Source organism: Danaus plexippus, chromosome 5 (genome assembly GCF_018135715.1).
Source record: "Danaus plexippus chromosome 5, MEX_DaPlex, whole genome shotgun sequence".
Lineage (NCBI taxonomy): Eukaryota > Metazoa > Arthropoda > Insecta > Lepidoptera > Nymphalidae > Danaus > Danaus plexippus.
The window spans coordinates 7178460-7200716 of NC_083539.1; the positions used below are offsets into that span (position 1 = coordinate 7178460).

Here is a 22257-nt window from a genome sequence, read left to right on the forward strand (position 1 = left end):
AAAAAGTTCGATAAAAATAAATTACAGTTTAATTGAGATAAGCGAAAGTCAGGGTCAGCAATTGCTTTTACCTGTGCGAATACAGTGTCTCAGAAAGTCTTATGGCTTAGACGCGTTTCTTAGATAAATTAACCATCTCATTAACAATCGTTTGTTAAATAAAAGTGTCAAGTGAATAACATCATTCGTGTTCAAAGATGGGAAATTCTGCCTCCCTTAAAGTGAATGATAAAAGAAAATGGAAGTAAGATATATGTATTTGATAATAATTATAATCTTTTATTTCTCTAACGATGTAATGGAAATGTGTGAAATGTTTTTTTAAATAAATAATGCAGTTGCGTTAGCAATAAATTAAATAACAAACACGAGTAAGTGCTAATAAGCTCAATAAACAATCACTGCTAATATTATATAAAAAAAAATATTATACCTACGTCTTATACCTTTTTAATAAAAGAAGTGTTTACTTTAAATTTCTATTTAAATAAAACTAACATCGAATATTACACAAGAATATAGTTTTTCATATATTGAAAAGTTTTACTTGTATTATTTTTTAAATATGCAAAAATGTTTTTGAATCGCACACTAATAGATGTTTTTAATCTTTATGCTGATATTTAACACAAAATAAATACAACGAACAAATGATTTTTACCTAAAAGGTAATAAAATTAGCGCTAATTTTTTTTATCAGAATTAGTAAATCAGATTTTAAGTGTGTTTTTCATGGCTGTTAAGCATCAGTAATTTCGCATTGTAAAAAAATATTTGTAAGATCTTAAGAACGGTGAAATACAACACAAGATTTATTTGTCATGGAAAGTAAAAGTCACCTTCCTATGTGACATTTGACACTACCAATTCTAACGTACCTTCATTAAAATTTCTTTACTGCAAATGTTACAAATAAATACGTTGATATTGGCAAAATATTTCGCGATACCATTGCGAAAAAAGCCGTAGCCTTAAAAAAAATCTTAGTCTTTTCAAGATTAAGGAAAACAAAAACATATTGCAAAGGGAAAAAATATCAATTGATTACATTTTAATTTAAAAAGTCTTAATATGTTATACGGTATCATCTTCAAAGCCTCTGCAAAAAGGTATATGTGCATAAGTATAAATAAATATTCAAACCGGATTCATTACACAATTTTACGTTTTGACGTAGATTTTGAATAATTTCAATGGTGAGTGGAACACTACGTGACACAAGAAAACTAAAATAAATGGTGATGCCCTCGTTAAATAGTACTTATTTCATTGTTTCAGTATGTTATTTATTTCTAAGAAATAAATATTCAACAGTTGTTACAAAAACGGGCGAAATTAATGTATCAGTTGATTTATTCTGATTATTTTGTAAAGTAAGGACCATTGAGCTAGATTAGATTATTGATGAGTCTATTGGAGAGTCAAAATTCACAACTAAATAAATCGACAAAAAGCCTCTATTGTTTTAAATTTACGTGAAAAATATACTTAGAAAGTAGCAGATGAAAAATCATACATTGATTTTTTTAAACATTTTACTATAAATAAATAGTATTTTAAATATAAATACAGCTAAGGGTGAATGTTTTGTACTCTAAAATGAAAACAACCGTATGTATTGTCCATGTTTATACTGTCACCTACTGTCACTGTCACATACGAAGCGTTTCCTGTACCACTTTCAATAAGCTATGTTTATAATAGTATCGATACTGCAATGCGCGACGATTTATACACTAAAAACTATTAAAACTCCGTATACAGTTTAACTAACTATTCGAACGTTGGAAAGTTTTTTGAGAAACTATGGATATAAGTGCTTTACAACTATATTAAAAACATAGTCCTTATGAGATACACATTTCTTATGCCAATCCAAACACTAAACTAAAACCGCCTTTTTATACCTAATTTTATAATTTTTGTCATATATTTAACATAAATTTGCAAATTTTATAGCGAAATATTAAGCAATATAATTAATGTAACACACAGCAAATAGATATAAATTATAAACTATAGTTAGTATTTTGGTAAGTAGATAATGTAAAAGACATTAAGACATAGCTTCCACTCGTTTAACATGTGGATCAAGGCCCAAACCGTGAATTAAGTTCGTAGCTTTAGCAGTGACAAATTGACAATAGTTTTTTATGACGACGACCCCGATTACTGTTTCGCGAAATCTCAATGACGTCCCAGAACTTGACAATGATGAAGGCATTTGATATGTTAACCTTATAACTTGAAAGTAGATCGGTTGTATGTTGAGGTCGCATGTCGTTGTCTCGGTATTTACCAGTTGATACCTTGATATTAATGGATTTTTAAGGTATTTATAAGTTTAAACTAGCGTACAATCTAGTAATACTTTTGATTGTTCAATCCATGTACATTTGATTCTTGAAAGATCGCTTCAGGTATTTTTCTAATAGAATTATGGATAGGAAAAGGAAGCGACGCGATAAGAATAAAAGGTTCAGGCGATTGAAGAGTTCAGCTTCCAGGAATCTAGCTCAATGCACGAACCGGTTGTATTAGCCCAAATATGATTTGTAATATTGATAGCAACGAATGGTTTTTTTATTGTTAAGGAAATAGAAAAACGACTAACTCGTATGTTACATAAAACCATTTCATATATATTGTTTAAAAGGCGGTTACTTATTTTCGTTCTATACAGTAGGTATACACTACCGATATCACAGGGAATATGTTTTTTTTTACATTGAAGGATTTCAGAGTCGAATCTTTTTGTACTCGTTTTAAAGCGTCACGGTCGTCTGTGGTGCATCGAAGTGATTGCAACAACATTAACATCCGCAGACTGAGTTGTTTGTTAATAACTACACGCCCTTGAATGAGTAACCTCATAAACTAAACAATCGTATAAAACTTAACATAATTTTAAATGTACTATTTTATAACGTTTACTAACAATTATTTATTTTCCGTAGTTAGTTTAAGGTCTCGTTCTTTATAAACATCATGGCTTTTTTTACTAACCTTAATATTAAATATCAACAAGGCTCAAGTGGAGTCATTAGTTACGTAATACGCATTTTTAATTTAATTTAAAATAATATATCAAAGATAAACAGAATATAATTGTGAACTTTTTCATTTCATGATTACAATTTATCTTAACCTTGCTTGTTCTCGGCTAGGTGAGTTAGTTTGTGACAGCGACCAATGCAACGTGCTCCAACTGTCAAGTGTCAACCAAAGTAGAGAATAGATGAATTATGATGCTGTTAATAAGTAAATTTAAATTTTTATAACTCTAATATATTGTTTCCAGAACTGGGAACTGTATTTGGTTGAAGTATTCAAACTCGTGGTATTGTATACTGTAATTCGATCTTGTGTCGACAATTTTAAGGCTTACCAGTAAAAAGGTTTTATATGAATTTTCTGATAATATTATATACGAAGTAATTATCGTCAATGAAAAATACGAAACCGTTCGGATGAAACTAAATATATTAGTTTCATTGAAATAAACGTGTGTTCCCTAAATATATATTATCTGTGAAAACCCTTTTTGAGAATATTTTTATAGATGTGTTAAATTTATCAAGTAAAAGCTAAAAACTATAGTATATCTAATAATATATATAATTGCTATTTTTCCGATATTTTATTTTTTATTTAAATTTAAACAGGATTAATATTAAAACTAAATTATTAATTGAGCAACAAAATCAAAAGTCGTTGTGAAAACGCAACGGACATACCTCTTTATTGTTACAATAGAATTTCAATTAAATAATGGTTCTTTAAGTAACGGATAATCATTACAATAGAGATCAGAACGCTTAGTAGAAGTTTGCAACGTTTCACTTCGTACGTCGCGTTTTATGTTTCTCATACAAAAAACTCCGTTAATACTATGATGTGGGATGATTTATCAACGAAAAACTGGAGACTTATCGTACGTAGAGACGATGCAGACTCGTGGTAGGCAGAGAGTTCGAACATTTCTGTTTCGTATGTAATGCCTTTTGTAAATATTAAACTTGACTTTGTTTTGCTTAAGTCAAAAGCGTTTAGCGATTTTTGTTATATTAGAAGTTATACTTAAATTATTTAATATGTAAGAAGAAAGTATAAACATTTCTTGGGGTATTTTAATTGGGGTTAAAATACCCAAAGAATTATAGTAATTAGTCAACAGTATTTATTGAACCCCAATTTAAATACGGATCGATTTACAACATATTTTTGTAATTAATATCATATACCATTATGGAAAATTTGAATTCTTTCTTTGAATTTTGAAATAAAAGCATTAATATGCTATAATATGTCTATAGTTTAAGTCATGTATGAACAAGTCATAATGTCTTTCTTTTTACGCTATGCCTTCATTCGCACTGGAATCGTGGAATATTTTGCCAATGTCAACGCTTGTATTTATTGGATAAATTATAATCTTGAGTACTGTGTGGTGAAAACACGATCATAATTTCTAAAGCCCAGTAAACGTGCCCTTGCTCTGATCTTGTCATCACTCACGCACGGATCATTCGTTGCCAGCCAGTGACTCACTAAAACGCGGTTTGTACTATATTCTGTTACTATAGTAAATATATGCTAAAAGTAATAAATACTTTTATATAAAAAAAAGGTTAACAGTGAATTAAATTTTAACTACATTTTATAAATATAGCTTTAATATTTCAAGTAACAGGCAAGTATTATTTTTATTTGTTTAGCATTTAGTTGGTAATCTTCATAATCTAATATTTTTTTATAATATTCGTTATATTTATAAGTATTTCATTAATTTGTCATCATTACTGGGACATTACAATATGCTGTGCAATAGATATTGGCCGGTATTATCTAACAACTAAGCACAGGTAACCTTTATGTGACATTCTGTTACAAATATATTGTTGACAGATTATTAATCGATATATTTTTTAGGATGAACAATATATCAGGAATTTTGTTTCAATTCACGTTCAGAAACTATTAACAAAAACTGTACATTTGTTGAATGAATTTTTTGTTTTAAATCCGGCTGAATTCTATAAATCATTGTGACCTATAAGTTTTTTTATCATGTAACAATCAAACGATAAAGTTTTTTATCTGTTTCAATATTTATAAAAAATATAGATTGACTTTATAAACTAATATAAAGATAAATATTTACCTAATGTGTAGGAAATTACCGCTTGTGATAGCACAGGTCGTTGGGTTCATGATTGTAAATATAGTTTAAGATTTATTAAAAATATTCGTAATAGCTTTGATTGTAAGTCCGTTGCATGAAGGCATTGTTATTGTTGTTTATATCAAATAGTTGACAGTGATACTTTAGTTTTAAGTTACTCTTACTTTGTTTCAACGACGTTTTTTTTTAAAGAAAAATAATATAAACATAAAAAAATGCTGTTAAGTTTTTCAGACAGCGTTATTACTTCTTTATTAATAAACCAATATTTTAGTACGTATATATATTATAGTTATCAAAAAGGTACAAGTAATTGTCACTCGTCCACGTGAAAATATGTTTATCTAATATGTGATTTTTATCTATCTCTTTTTGTACTGTGTATATCAATAAGTTAAATTAATTCATTTATAAAAAGATTTATGTTGTGTTGTATTCAATGTTTGTTTTGACTGGGCATTAAAAACTCAATAAATCCTCAAAAGATCATTGATAAGATCACGTGATTTTCTGGTGATATTTTTTCTATCTAACTAATATGGTTTGGCTGTTAGTAAGTTATTTACACCCTTATATGAATGTTTTAAGTAGACATTAGTATAAAAAAATATCTTGCAAATTATTATGTAGTTAAAATATATTTGATATTTAAAAACGAAATGCGTGTATGTATGTATCTCATTGTTTGACCTTCACCCCAGTTAATAATTCGCCATAATACACCAGATAACCGCAGAGCGTGATAGTATTTAAACTGATCATCCAACGCCGACCTCCAGTCGTCATTAAGGAGCCTGGGCTCTTTGACACTCTCAATCTCATTCATTCAAAATTTATAAGACCAAAAAGATTTTCAATTTCTAATTAAACAACGAAAGAGGTTTTAAAGTTATACATACTCTGTGATATTAAATCATTTTTCAAAAAATGGAATATCTAAATCGCAAAGTCAAATCAAACGGACAGATTGACACCCGTCAAATGAATGGCGCGAGTAACGCGAGGAAAAAACTGTGAGTATATATATATGACGTTACACATTTATAATTTAATATAAAATAAAAGTAATTCATAGTTTTACATACATTTGATATAGTAATTATTGAAATTTATCCTCTATATAACTACTTATTACCAAGAACGTTTAAGCTCTTGCAGAAATTGTATGCAAAATTAATTTTAAATAGGTGAATTGTTGTCTTTGTTAATTAATATGAATTTGAAATTTATTATATGTATTTCTATCACATTAATTTTGATATAAGAAAAGAAAGTGGTATTCGTTTTTATTTGAATTTAATGAAAATAATAAATTGGGACGTGTTCATTAATAATTTTAATAAAATATAATAGCATGTAAATGATTATAAAAAATCGCAGGAAACTCAATAAAAATATATATTAAAAAAAAATATATGTTCATCTGGTACTCATGATTGATTAAGAAAATTATAATATTTATTTTATTATAATATTTAATACAGTTGAAATTTCCCATAGAATACTACTTCGTACATTTTAAAATGTCCATGTTATCGTCTGATATCATATATATATAGGCAATAGTATTTATAAATGTAGTGAATATTTTTTAAGAACATGATATATTTTTTTAAACATGTAGGTAAACTCGACGAAATCTTTTATGATTTATAATCTTTTAAATATCAATTTATATTCTGCATTCGCAAAAATATAAATAAAGTAATTTACTAATATATTGTATGTTCTTACATACAGACTGACAAAAGAGATAAGTTTTGCCATTTGGTTGTACGGACCTTGAGCGAAAATTACAGATTCATTCATTTAAATATCTGAATAATATTTGAACGAAAAGTAAATATTTAAGTCAATTAAACAGCTCTTTATATGATGGTCGGCTTTTTATGTTTTTTATTTATACCTAAATGTGAGTGTCCTTAGAATTATGAATGGTTTTAGTTAAAACTGATACAAGGACCAGCTATTTTACATATTTCGGTTATATTCACGTGTTATGATGACTCTCGTAATATTTCCACTCGTGTGGTCGGAAAAATGTTCGGTTGTCATTACTTATGTATATATTTTTAAATTTGGTGTCAATGTAAATGGCCGTCCACTTGAACTTGAACTTCACCCATGGAACTTATCATTTATCAATAAAAGGGCATAATCTAAAAGAATTGTTGCTGGTTTTATTGGTTTGACAAGACGACAATGCGACCATATCAAAATACCTTTGAACACTCTCATTGTACGGTCGATAGAAAATACATGAGTGTGTCCACTTCTTGTGGATGGATTAAAGTTTATAGATTTTCTATGAATAATACTTCCTTAATAGTAAACACAAAACTGAAGACGCAAAGATTGCAATGTATTGATACATTGTTTACGTAATATCACAAATCTGCGTCCAAAACCGTTGAAAGCGATCAGTTTGAAATGTATATTTTAATTATATTTTGTTTTCTAGCTATTCTGCACGACATTAAAACCTTTTTCGTGGATAAGAAACTGTGGTATGATTCTTTATTATCTTCCCATAGTATTTTTATGCAGTAGTTAAATAAAGATCTTTGTTTATAGGTATATTGCTGTATTTTATTGTGTAGTTGTACAGAGAAAGTGCATTATATTTATAGATTTTTTTAAATAATTGTTTGAAACGGTAAGTAAAGTAAGAACAAAGCAACATTATTATACATATATAATATGATAAATGGATTGGACATTGTTCCCAATCTATTGGATATTGTTTCCAAGGACGGACAAATTACTATTCGTACCAACAAAGCACTTAACTATCCTTAGTAATGTAGCATATATAAGATTGCTCTTAAATCTAATTTTCATAGTCATACTCAATCCAAACAGTTTCATAAATCTTCGCACATGTATCCTTACTGTTAGTTACCACCGTCACACTGCTAACGCTGCGTTTCCAGTTTTTTATTTTTAACTTCAATGTCGCTATCATGAGCGAAAGTTTCTGAATGTTTGCATACTACTATTATTCAACAATAAAATATTCTATAACATTATCGGATAATAAAAAATTATGTTAAGTTAGGTATGTACATTAAACCGCTATATATTTTTTTTCATTATTATTGCCATGAAATCAGTTTTTATTTTTAAAAAAGTACAAAAAAAAAACATGATCGTTTTCCTGATTCTACAATAGATACATTTAAATGCAATTATATAAATAACTTAAGAATTATACATAACTCATTGAAAGAAACTATCTTTCATAATTTTATTATAATTTAAAAGATTTTTATATATGGACTAATTACTGAATATAGCTGTATCGTCGAAAGTGAAATGTTAATTCTCGCTTAAATCCGTTAGACGTAACTTCCAGTAGCAAAACTCTTTGCTCTAAGTAGTATAATATAGTCATTTGACCGTTCGTTATTAGTATGAAATGAAACTAATATTTTCGAATTACTACGCGTATTTTCAAAACTACATACTACCGCTGTTTCGGTTACTTTGCTGCAACCATGAACACGGGCAAACGTAATTAAAATTTTAAATGAATACTCCCGAAAGTCTTAGATCTCATTAAAAGTAGTAAGGTAGGTAGGTAGGTAGTATAGGTAGTCATTGACCCTTGTTCAATGTGTCATCTTTCAGTGATGACCTGTTCCTGCGAGCGCGAGGCGGACTGTATACTGGAGCTGGTATCAAGTAGGTCCGTAGGTAGTCCGTAGGTGATGTAGAAAGAATAGTTTTTAAAACTATCTGACAAATTTGAATGGTAGTGGTAGAATTAAAGTATAACATAATAGGGCATAGATAATGATCTGTTTAATCCAACATATAAAACTCATACCATAAATACAGATGATAATACGGTATACATTGATGCTCATTAGATACGACGCAAGGACGTGGTATTAACGTTAGTAAGAAAATTGTTTGTTTGTTACTAACAGCTTCGATAACAGTTCAAGTTATAACATGCAAAAAAAAACAGACGATGTCGCCAGTAATAGCTAGTTCATTTAAAAGATTTTATTTTATAATGAAACGAGTAACTAGTGTTGCGATATCGTTTATGCATCATCGAAGGATAGCTTTGTTTGCGTTGAGATTAAATAAAATAAATATATATGTAGATTAAGATGTTCATTATTGAAGGAACAGCTTTTTTCACGTCACCAGCAACATTTAATTTATCACTAAAGCCTGATTATTATATTGTAAATCATAATTTCAACAATTTCATACATTTTAGTCGTAAAGCAGTAGTTTCAGACGATGATTATTTTATTATTTTCCATTGTATATTTTTCTTTCAGTTTTATATGTTTTGTTCATGAAAACCACATGCTCTCGATAACAAAGATAAAAGGTTACCGAACCTTTCATTCATTACCGACACTATTATAACCACAGGTTAATAACCTCTAACATGAATTATGATAACACATTTTGAAAATATTGTGTAATTTTGTTCATTATATTTCCTAATAATACCATTGTTAAATGATTAAAGAATTGACTTTGACAGAATACAAACTGACATTTATATTTAACACTTTCGCACAGACGGAATAAAACAAAGCAATAACGCAATCTGTTCTAATTATGCAATACATGTGTTAAGTAAAATATTCATTATAATAAAAATGTTATCATATTTTTCTTTCATTTTCATCATACGATAACAATCGTTCAGAAATTTAGGTCAAGGCTCCAACGCCATCTATCGCCGGGCGGCCCAAACCGCAAGCTGATAGCGTACTGAAAAAATTTTCCCGTTTTCCCAGGAGCGAGACCGCAATGAGCCCGGCACCCCCCGCGCCGTGTGACAAAAACACGAACAAGTCAGAGGTTGGCAAGCAGTCGCTAGTTGGCAGTCGAACAAGCAAGTACGATATGGAAAGAGATCGCATCGGTGTCTGGGGTTCCGGGGATGGGCAGTCCAACAGCCGACTGTCGGGTTTGGACCGGCTCAAACATCCCGGACTTAATAAGGTAATTTTATATCCACTATTAAACATCCGTCGAGTTAAATAATACATACACATAACATACGTCCTTACTCAGTACACTCTTTCAATGTTTTTATCTGTTCGAACTCTGATTTCAAACATTAGTTTCGTATGGTGCGATCAATTTCCGCTACTGGTACGTAGTAATACTTTCGATCTTATTGAGTTCGGTCACATGTATTTTGTTCTGCATACGTAGGTACATAGTTCTTATATGTTAGTACAAAGTAAATTGTATTATAATGTCATTGTACATAAAGTTGACAATCATTTGTCACTACACACACCCCTACGTATTCGTTGGACTGAGTACAGATTCGACTCAAATTAAGCTTAGATTTGTAGGGGAATAATTTGAATATCGCCAGTCTGTGAGACCTTGGAAACAAATTACCCTTTCCATACTTCAATAAAATAGATATTAAATTTTATTTCGTCATCACACAATTAATATTTTTACTACCTCATTGCTCTTCAGAATGACTTGTGTTTTATGTGTATATATTTATATTACTGATTACGTATAAAATGTTCCGTAAACACACACACACACACCCATACACGCACACATACATATTCGCACATATATTTTATATCATATTAACATATTTTTTATCATTGATAATGAAATATTAAGCTATCTACTGATATACAATCAGAGTGCAAGTACTTTGTGCACTGATTTATTTTAATACGTTTGTATTGCTCTTAACATTTTTTTTCATCTGTATGTTTACCACAAGACAGCATCGTGACACATACGTGATACGAACCGTTTGCCGTTTCGCATTCAATAAACTACGTTAATACTATAATGTGAGCATATTTGGTGGTGTGACCATGCGAACTCGGGCTAAGCGTACAGAGTATAGATTAAAGAAAGGTTTAGTTTTTATTTATTTTTAAAATGTTTTGAATACTATGAACATTAATACGTCAGTATTTTATATTTATATTTTCTTATCTCAAAAATCTGAATGTTATTTTAATGTAAATTTTATATTTACATTTGATTTTAATAATTTTATTATATTCCCGAGTTTAGAAGGAAAACTCACACAGTTATGCTATGTAAATAATAAATAAATACATCTAAGCGTTTCCCCAAAGTGTATTAAATTAATTTTATTTATGTATATAAAACTATATTGAAACTTAAAAACTGATGTGAGGACTTTTAAAAATATTTTACTCGAATTAACACAAATTTATATTATTTATTTAATTTCATTTAAATTAATAAAACTTTTATATCTCTCGTATACTATGCATTTGTCAGCTACGGTTGCTACTCCTGCTAGGTAGTTTATTTTTGTACAGAAATCAGAATTGTAAAACATTAATTGTTATAAATTTTTGCTATTTTCATAGTATTTAAATTATAAGTAAAATTGTTTAATTGAGATTTTTAAAAAAATCTATTGAAACGACCTCAGGTTCAAGGGTTGCAGGTTATGTTCATGGAGACGAAATTTTCGTTCTAGTTTATCTATTAAAAGTTTAATAAAATTAAACTTTGGTAAATATAAATCAATGATATCCCAAAAGGTTCCATTGATTGTCTTCAATCAATAAAGAGTCGGTATCAGTATCCTTACTACTAGTTTCCATTGTCTTATTAAACACGGAGAGTTGCGTCGACATATCACGTACTAAGGCTTTTGAATTAAAAACTAGGTACTGTCTGTTTACTTTGACGATGCGAACCTAAAGTAAGTATACAGAATATTGCAATCAATGATAGTTTGTTACCTTTTAAATTTTAAATAAAAAAAATTAATATTATATAAAATATATAATTAAAACGCTGAAAATGTTGTAACTGTGAACATTTTAAGTAAATTACATATCAACTACCGAAGATTACACTCAAACGAGTACTCGATTTTTATTTATGAATTCTTTAAAATGATTTTATTTATAAAAAAATATTTAAATTAAGTTATATTTCTGTATAATTTGTGAGAACGGAACAGAATGTTATGATACATTTTCACCTGTGATCCAAAAAAGTTTTAACCGACTTAAACCACAGTTATGTTCCTACGAGTACCGCATACATTATATTGAAATGGCAAGCAACATGACCCGTGTGAAAAGTTATTTATAAGAATTTTTTATTAGATACTAAAACATCACTTTATAAGCTATTAAATCAAATAATCTTATACGTATGATGAATGTAATATGTATATTTGTTACTATCGGCGTCCGTATCAACGTTGCCATGACAATCGAGTAAACTTCAGATAAACAGTTTTTTTCCACTTTCCCAACACTTACTCGGTCGTTAGTTCGCGGAACTGGGATACCTTTGTGTTTTATACAGCAGTGTTTCATCATATTTCATTTTATTTATGCATTATTTAATTGTTAATAACAATTTCATTTTAAATCTACTTATGGAATTGGAATATTCCAGATCTATTTCCGTTCAACGTTACAACCGTCAAGGTAATACGTAATAGTGTAATGTGAGCATAAGATCAGTCCAATCAATCAACCGCGAAACCTTGCCGGTAGGTCTCTTTAACCTACTTATTTAAGGTCCTTACCCTTGCTTTAAATTGAAGGTTGTTTTATCAATACATACAATAAAAATCAATAATGTTATACTTACGTTCAATAGAACTCAATGATACGTGATTAAAGACCGCGTCGTGTATAAATGTATCTGTTACCATATTATTATGGTTAAAAATATAGTATTTCATAAAATACTTTATAATTTGTGTTATCATATGGCTTGGTAGTTGTTAGAATTTCATTTATAATAAGTTTTTTTTTCCATACCGTGCTGGACATAAGACCTTATTACAAATAAAACCCGACATTCCATAATGAGGTAATAAGGAAATACTTAGTCATAAATCGAAATTTCTATGACGCACGCTCTATGGTTTTATAGATAAGTAACATTTGGGTAATTCTATTTGAACTAATGTTTTCCATAATATTTTTTTTGTTGATAAATTTTATCCTTAATGATATATAACAATTTTTATTTATCTCGTTAAATGTGTTTTAAGACATATTATTAACAATCTGAGGAACCAATTTGATTCTTCCAAATAAAAATTGAATTATACAAAACTTCTAAACAATTCATTTGCTTCAATTTCTTATTTAGTTTAATTCTGCAAATATTTAAAACATTGATTTACTGTGATTATAAACACAATAAAAAAATAATACAATGCTTGTTATAATTTAGTACTATGTTAATTAATGAAACTACTATACTTTCTTAAACAAGCATTTGTCAAGTTTCAACTTAACAATGATAACATAAAATTCAAAAATTGGTAGGCACATGAATTGTATTTTAATAGTAGTTCAATTTACTTAATATTGCAATTATAAAATGAATTGGAACAGAATAAATCGATCAAGTAATATCATATTTGCATTTTGCGTGACGGTCATTTAATAATTTATAATCTGTGGCAACTGACGCACCTGTTGCGAAAAGATTTGGCGGTCAAATAATTACTTACAGTTGTAATTGTCAGTGTCAGTGACGTAGATGTACATTAATACAAATTTAAATAATGTATAAACAAAACTAGGTTTATATAGTAGTATAAGTTTATTAAATAGTTAATTAAAAAATATCGATAATCCATAAATTAGTAATTTCTGATATCGATAAGTCAAGTACCTATATATTTTACAAAAGGCTCACCAGTAGCCTATTTATTCCTCCCTTACAATCGCTTAGAAAATATGATATTGAATATTAGTAAATGTCGTATTTACATTGAAGCAATTTGTAGAAGAGACTTTTTAATTTTCTCTCATGGTTTCGTTATTTCTTACATACATTATCTCATAGTGTATATTATTATTAAATTGAATTTTATCATAGGGCAAGGGTAAGGAAGAAAATTATTATAATATTTGCGTTAAGCGAGTGTTGTGACCGTATTGATCGACCATATTGCCTCCAATGCAATTTTTTAATAAGTTACGTGTCCGGTAGTATAAAAAAAAGGAAGTTTACATAATACAACCACGAAAAACATGTAACACGATTAGGACTTAATTCTGTGTAACATTCATTTCGGCTATCGAAGATTAAAAATACTCCGTAAATGAGTATCTTTAATAAAGTGAGAATAAAAATCCACAAGAACCAGCGTAGTTGATAAAGAAAAAGAAAATCTCAACCTAAATCATTTAAAATTAATTTGGTGGGAATTTTAATGAATAAAATTGGTCAAGAAAATGGAATTTGATTGGTGGCAGTTGACTCCTCGACGGGAATTATTCAGTGTACCAGACAGCTTAGCGGCTCTCGACTCCAGGGTAAATACATTTAAAAACATATTAGACAAAGTAATGTTTGTTTTCAATTGTGACTTGATGTCCGTATAACACAGATATAGTGGCTTCATTCCAACACGTACTAGTTAATACCGGTTGGTAATCTGAAATGTTAAGTACCTATAATTTTTTTTTATTATTTCGCTCTCTTAATTAAAAGGTATGAAAAATGTCTCGAAACTGAAAATTTTAATTGCCCCAAGTTAAATTCCTCTTGAATATTATACATATTACAGAGTCGTGTTAGGAACTCGCTTGATAATATGTAGCGTATATACATATATATATTATTATATATTTATAATTCTATTTAATGAAGGTTTATATATTATTCGTGTTCCGTGACGTCACGACCGCGCCCCCTCCCATTGTATTCAAACAAACGTTCACCCGCTGTCATTGTTATTACAATTATTCAGATACTGTTTGATACGAACGCTTGTATTCATTACTACTGTTACAACTATACTATACTATGCACATTATTATGACGATACAATTCTATATACATATACATATATATTTATTACACGGCATTTTAAAAGACTTTTTTTTGCCTACGTCTTTATTTACGCAGTGAGCAAACAACTATTACATCAATTAAAACCAATGATTTAAAGGAAATTTACAAAGTCCGGTTATAACACAGACGTCATATAAACAATATTCTATTGTAAATATTTACATATATTTTATTTTAATCGTTCCATATAATTGCTGATTAAATTAACGGTTTGTACTTTAACGAAGATTACAGAGAGGTAGATAATAGATATTATACTTACCAGAGGTCACATCGACGAACTAAACACAGACAGTTTAGAGTTTTTCTGTCTTAAATCTTCGCACTTGATGACATCGTATATGGATTTAAAATAAAAAAAAAATCTATTTAATTAGGAAACGCAAACAAGTATTAAGAACAACTTAAGATTACTTCAAATTTTCATCTTCACATCACTTACGAAATACCTATTTCTGTCGTAAACGTTTTCTAATACAATATGCGACGATTTAAGAAATAACATAAAACGGTGATGCTAAATAGTTATAGGGATAATTATGTAAATAGTTTAAGAAGAAAATTTCCTCGATAGGTACCTGATATACATATGTATAAGTATAGATTTGTTTTATATAAACACATGTACACAATGTACTGTGGAATGAAGTGAGGTCTGAAGTACCGCGTCAAGTAACAGAGGTTAATTACGCAATGCCACAATAGTTTCATCGTGTGGATTATGTATTCATATATACTCGATACTTGTATATTATATATAGAAACAATATTTATTTAATAAGCATGTTGCATTACATCCGCGGCACACACAATATATATGTATATATATGTATGTATGTATAATAATCATTATTTTATTATATTAAGCCTTTAGAAAAACTCTTTTTATAACAAAAAATTCCTTGATAATTTTAACTACAAAGTAATTTTTGTAGAATTCTCTGAAGCAATAAAGTGCTTTTGTTTCAACAAGACAATATAGAAAGTAAACAAATTTATTGATTAAATATGTAATATTAATATGAAAATGTAAAGAAGGAGAACAGGTTTATATTTTTAATAGTCAATTTTATTTCATAGTCTTATATTGATGCCTGAACTGTGACAAACTGGTATATATAGTATTTTGATCAATTAAAATATCCATAGTTTTAGTACACTTCATACATTTCCCTCATATGAAATCTTGTATGGCACGATAGTTTAGTTGGCAAAGCGATTTCAATTCGACATTCAGGAGGCTGCGGTTTCGAATCCTGCTTGTGTCGGTGAATTTTTAGTTCTATATTCAAATTTAAAAGCTTTGCACTTTAAAATGAGTTTAATATCAATGTATGTATACATCGTTTCTCATACAATAGGGTATGGCGTTTTCTATAGAGGAGCGTCAGGCGATGGGTATCCATGGCCTGTTGCCGCCCAGGGTGAAGACACAGGAGGAACAGGTACAACTGTGCAAGCTGTCCATAGACCGCTACGAGGATCCCCTCAACAAATACATCTACCTTATGGGCTTGTTGGTGAGTAAATGACCATTACCCTGTTACCCGTGATCTTAGTTTAATATTTCTCAAACGAGATCAAAACGTTCTTCCGTAATTGACTTTGGAAATTTAATTAAAATTGTACACAAATTAATGCGAAAGTGTGATAACTAGCCATTGTTATACAGAGCGGGCCTAATTACTTTTCGACTTGTAATCATTAAAGAGATCGGACTTTTTTATTATAATGTATGGAAAACATATTTTTTTTAATAAATCGAATATTTTTGGTACTATTTATATAAAATATATATAAATGTGAAACATCTCGATTTCTGTATCTTTACTACAAGTTTGCAGCTAAACTAATATATAAAGCTTCCGATTTTCATTCAAAAGTCTTATAGTTCACGATTATACTATCCGTGTCGAGTTAGAAGTAAACTAAGTACGTAAGGGGATAAATGAGATATTCCAAACCGTTTTGTGATTAACATTATCGTTCATGGAACATGAATCTCTTTGAGAACTCGACTAACTGTTATCAATCAACATTAAACGACACTTAACCCGTGACCAACTTGGTGACGAGATTTACAAGATTGAGAACAACTTAATGAGGTGGTCCCTGGAAGATTCAATGAGTAATACATCACGGAGACATGAATGAAAAAAAAACATTTAGATTACTACGAAAAACTCCATAGAAAATGTATGATTCAAATGCTTAGGTATAAATTTAGATATTGCTATACGATTGCTAACAATAAACTTGTATGAAAATCCAGAAGTGGCAAGGTCTTTCCAGCTGCAACATTTCCAGCACAATAATAGACGTGTAACGTTTAGGACCGTAACGAGCACCTGTTCTATCGCTTCGTCGGCGAAAACGTGGCAGAGATGATGCCAATAGTGTACACGCCGACGGTGGGCCTCGCCTGCCAGAAGTACGGCCTCGTGTACCGCAGGCCTCGGGGGCTCTTCATCACGATCAACGATAAGGGTTACGTGTACGATATACTTAAGAACTGGTGAGTAGACTATGTATACATATGTACTGGTTCGACTTTTCTACTTAGTAATGACATTTACCTTTGACCTTGGAAATATCATATAGATCTGCCTGCTATTGTTACTTTTTATAGTAAAATTTTTGAAGATTATCTACTGTTGTAATTGTAGTCGTTCCAAAATTATTCTAGAATTGGTTAAATATTCAGTTAAATTCAATTGTATACTTCATGCTTGAAATCAATAATGTAACAGATGGAACTCTACAGTATTATATATGTTAAAGTGTAGCTTAACGGTTCCATTACAAAGTCCGAGTGACGTCATCGGTTACGTCATCAGACGAGCGCCGCGTGACGTAACAGATCGTGTGTTTCCCTAATGTATGATAAAAGTAAACAAAAACGTTTCCTTAACTCACACGTCGTTGGGTTTCCAGTGTTTTTGTCGTAATGTTTATTTTAATGATTCGTTAATTTTTTATCATTGCCAGTACACAAACAGAACGCCGAATAACTTAAAATGAAAAAATTGAAACTCTTTTGTAAATACGAGTTTATGTGGAAGTTCGGATGTATGGATGTTTGTTGCATTTTTACGCTGAAACTGCTGCACTTGTTTTGAATAAACTTTCCAGTAATGTAGCATAAAGACATGATAGTAACATTGAGGCTATAAACCCTGAAATCCGTGTACTCGTAGAAAAATAAAGCTAAAGTCCATGGTCGAGGGCGAAAGCTAGTTAGTATGTGATTAAAATATATTAAATTCAAAGTGTATTTTCCAATATAAGGCCGGAGACAGACGTGCGTGCGATCGTTGTGACCGACGGTGAACGTATCCTGGGTCTGGGTGACCTGGGAGCCTGCGGCATGGGCATCCCGGTAGGGAAGCTCGCTCTATACACAGCACTGGCCGGGATCAAACCACATCAGTGTCTGCCCATCACTATCGGTGAGGATTAGTATTCATATTATTTGAATTTCGCGCCTCTAAATATCGACTCACGCTTGACTGGTCAGAAATGTCGGTTTAATCGTCTTCATTAATGAATTTCAATTAAGTTAAATTGTTTATTAATGATTCGTCTTCCCGTCGTTTCCAGACGTGGGCACCAACAACCAGGGTATGTTGGACGACCCCCTGTACATAGGTCTGAGACAGCGCCGTGTCCGCGGCCCGCAGTACGACGAGCTCATCCAGGAGTTCATGGAGGCGGTGGTGAAGAGATACGGACAGAACTGTCTCGTACAGTTCGAGGACTTCGGCAATGCGAACGCCTTCAGACTGCTCGAGAAGTACCGCGGGAAGTTAGTGAGAGTTACTGATATTAAGAGTTGACCGCTTCTGTTGTAGCACCGTGTGGTTGTGGAGGATGAGGCATGAAAGAACTACATTTATATATGAACAAAGGAGAATGAGGGTAGATGGAAAAGTCACGTGGCCAATGTGTTCAGGCATTTATATATGTTAGATGAAAATAGTTTTCAATCATAGAACTTGATTCTTCATCAGTTATATTATAATATAGTGATTTGTGAATTAATTTCCAGATACTGCACCTTCAACGACGACATCCAAGGCACGGCTGCCGTGGCTGTGGCGGGTCTGCTGGCTAGTCTGAGGGTCACCAACAAACAACTGTCCGATAATGTTATAGTGTTCCAGGGAGCGGGAGAGGTGAGAGACATCGGATGTTATAATAATATATTAGAGTGTAGAGGAACAACTTCCAGGTGAGAGGAGCTGGGGACGAAAACTAGTGTTAATAAATTCAATATTTATAAATAATTAAAAAGTAAATAAATATGTTATTTGGAGCAATTCTTCTTCAATAACGCTTGTATAAAACAATCTCCATAATCAACAGTATTCTTAACAATATATACAGTGAGGGACTCAAGAAATGCCAGTACTCACGAGTGTATGTGTACCAGGCCTCTTTAGGTATCGCGGAGCTGTGCGTGATGGCGATGAAGGCCGAGGGTACGTCGGAGGAGGACGCCAGGGGTCGCATCTTCATGGTGGACTCCAAGGGCCTGATCGTCAAGAACAGGCCCGAGGGCGGACTCAACGAACATAAGGAGAAGTTCGCCAAGGACTGTCCGCCAATCAGGACACTCGCCGAGGTCGTGGAGGTCGTCAAGCCGTCCGTACTCATCGGTAATGACTACATATAATATATAGCAACCGGACGTTTTGGCTTATACCGATGACTTTGAGCTTTATCTATATCACAAAGTCATTTCACAATCTATGGTCCATCAATAAATCTTCTGACCCCCCCCCCTCCCCCTTCCCAGGTGCCGCGGCCATAGGTGGTGCGTTCACTCCGTCCATTCTCCGCGCGATGGGAGACAACAACCAGAGACCCGTGGTGTTCGCTCTCTCCAACCCGACCAGTAAGGCGGAGTGTACCGCCGAGGAGGCCTACGTCAACACTGATGTATGAACTCACCTTATATACTGTTGTATACAACCAGCCGATACCTTTTAATATAGTTTATACGATAACTGACCGTCAGCGACATCTAGCGTCTGTCTCAGGACTTACTGCATACAACTTTTATATGTTCTGTTTGAGCTACGCGGAGTTTCGGGATAAATTGTAGACTATCATTAAAATAAACCAGCAGTTTTTGCGCGTAAAAGTAACAGACGTCTCGCTCGCCAACTATTAATGTTCATTGCAGTAACTATTGTTTATAGCATTAACAAATAATAACATTTAAATGAAACTAGTATTATTCGGATAAACTACGCGTGATTTATTTTTGTAAAGAACTACATACTCCCGACGTTTCAGTTACTTTGCAGCAACCGTGATCACGGGCAGACGAGATGTGCATGTCGAGATGTCGATCCGAATAATACTAGTTTCATTTAGATGAATAAAACTCGCGAAAATCTTAGATCTCATTAAATAATACCATATGTGTTCCAGGAGCGTGCGATCTTCGCCTCAGGATCCCCGTTCCCGGACTACCGCACTAAGGACGGGCGAGTGCTCCGCCCGGGACAAGGGAACAACGCCTACATCTTCCCGGGGTTGGCGCTCGGGATACTGTGCGCTGGACTCGTCGACGTCTCGGAAGATTTCATGTTGCTAGCTGCTGAGGTGATTACATATCTCATGATATGGAGACATTAGTTAAACAAATTTAATGAGCCTTTAATTTCAGAGCTCAGTATCTTTCTTTTTATACTAAAACGCTTATATTTCTGAAACACACTATAATATAATATATTTTATATTTTTGTGTTATTTTAGGCTTTGGCGGACATTGTATCACAAGAGAACTTGGACCAGGGCAGTCTGTACCCGCCCTTAGAGGACATCCAGGAGTGCTCCGTCAAGATCGCCAAGAAGATAGTCGAACACGCATACGCCACTGGTAAATAATATGATATATATAACAGACAATATAATATAAAGTTAGTTACATACATATTGTTACTCGTATTGCGTTCGTAGTTAATTAATACATACATACAAATTCATTAATTGGATAAACACTTTATTTTTGAAGCAAGGTAATCATACACAGAAGCAGACAGTCTTAGTCTAATAAAGATTAGTGCTGCCATCTACTTAACTTAACCACACATAACAATACAATATTGTTTGGTCATGTATGAGACTAAAACTATTCAGTTCAACTTTGACAGTTTCGAAATACGTATAAAATTTTGATGTATATTCATATAAAGACGTTTCTTCATATACCTCTTCCTCCAGGCAAGGCCTCTGTGCAGCCTCCGCCTCTAGACACAGAGGCTTTCATCCGCTCTCAGATGTACGACGTCCGCTACGGCCGAGCGCTGCCGCCCGTCTACGACTGGCCTCACGACGCGCCCAAAGTTAATGTTCTCTAATTATATTATTTTTGTTAAATTTCGCTTCAATGATGGCAATTCGATGTTATTTATATAGTAATGGCAACACACGATTCACAATACTTATTCCAAAGTTTCGGTTTATAAAGCGTTTCTTATTTAAATCTCTTCATCTTTTGTAGACGTTTGTTTTAAATGTGACATTAACTAGTCTCTGTATTTTCTTGTGCAAACAGTTGATGGTATTGGCGAAGTCGTCTCTCGAGTGATGATGACTGTTAATATATTATTTTGTGATAAAACGTGATATAATTTATTAAGTATTTAATTTGCCAAATGTTTGTACTTTAATTTTTTATTTGACAAAGTGTTGCTCTCATCGCGCGGGTGCGTTACCAAATAATTATCTTATTTAATACCAATATTTTGTCTAAATTGTGGTTACATTACATTCCAAAAAAAAATCTTATTGTATGTAAGGTTAAAATTACTTCTATGGCCTAGATGAAAATACCAACATTTAAAGTCAAAGAATATTTTAATATTAAAAATATATTTTCCATAAATCCTATTTATTCGTCATTTTAAGGCTTCTAAAGCTAAAGTTATGAAATAGTCATAGAAGCTGTATTTATTACACCTTATGCAAAATATAAAATAAATTATGAAACGCAAATATTGTTTCGTTATTTCCTTTGGTAATTGGAATAAACTACCCCCTTACTAGTTACTTTATAAGTTTTACAAATGACTCGGTTATTACTTTCGACATTTTTAAATATAAGTAGTGTCCAGCGTACATGGAGTTTTTAGGAAAACCATAGATGGATTCTTTTTGAACTCGCTTACACGAGCTCCTCCTTCTCTACATAATCGGATGAAGAAATGAAACATGTT

The 22257-nt window shown here is 31.5% G+C and overlaps 1 protein-coding gene across 3 annotated transcripts; it reads left to right on the plus strand.

Moving 5' to 3' along the window:
• Positions 1-182: 182 nt before the first annotated feature.
• On the plus strand, positions 183-22036 carry LOC116769205 (NADP-dependent malic enzyme-like). 3 transcript variants are annotated; one of them, XM_032660242.2, is made up of 12 exons: positions 183-244; positions 9955-10162; positions 16390-16548; positions 17362-17543; positions 18317-18477; positions 18629-18833; positions 19077-19203; positions 19461-19686; positions 19827-19969; positions 20468-20641; positions 20795-20918; positions 21263-22036. In XM_032660242.2, exons 1-12 carry the CDS (start codon positions 198-200, stop codon positions 21397-21399), a joined length of 1893 nt encoding a protein of 630 aa, XP_032516133.2. In that variant the 5' UTR covers positions 183-197; the 3' UTR covers positions 21400-22036. The 3 variants fall into 3 exon arrangements, with proteins under 3 accessions (XP_032516133.2, XP_061385099.1, XP_032516132.2); XM_061529115.1 differs by lacking the exon at positions 183-244 and adding an exon at positions 4681-4693; XM_032660241.2 differs by lacking the exon at positions 183-244 and adding an exon at positions 5960-6198.
• Positions 22037-22257: the final 221 nt, after the last annotated feature.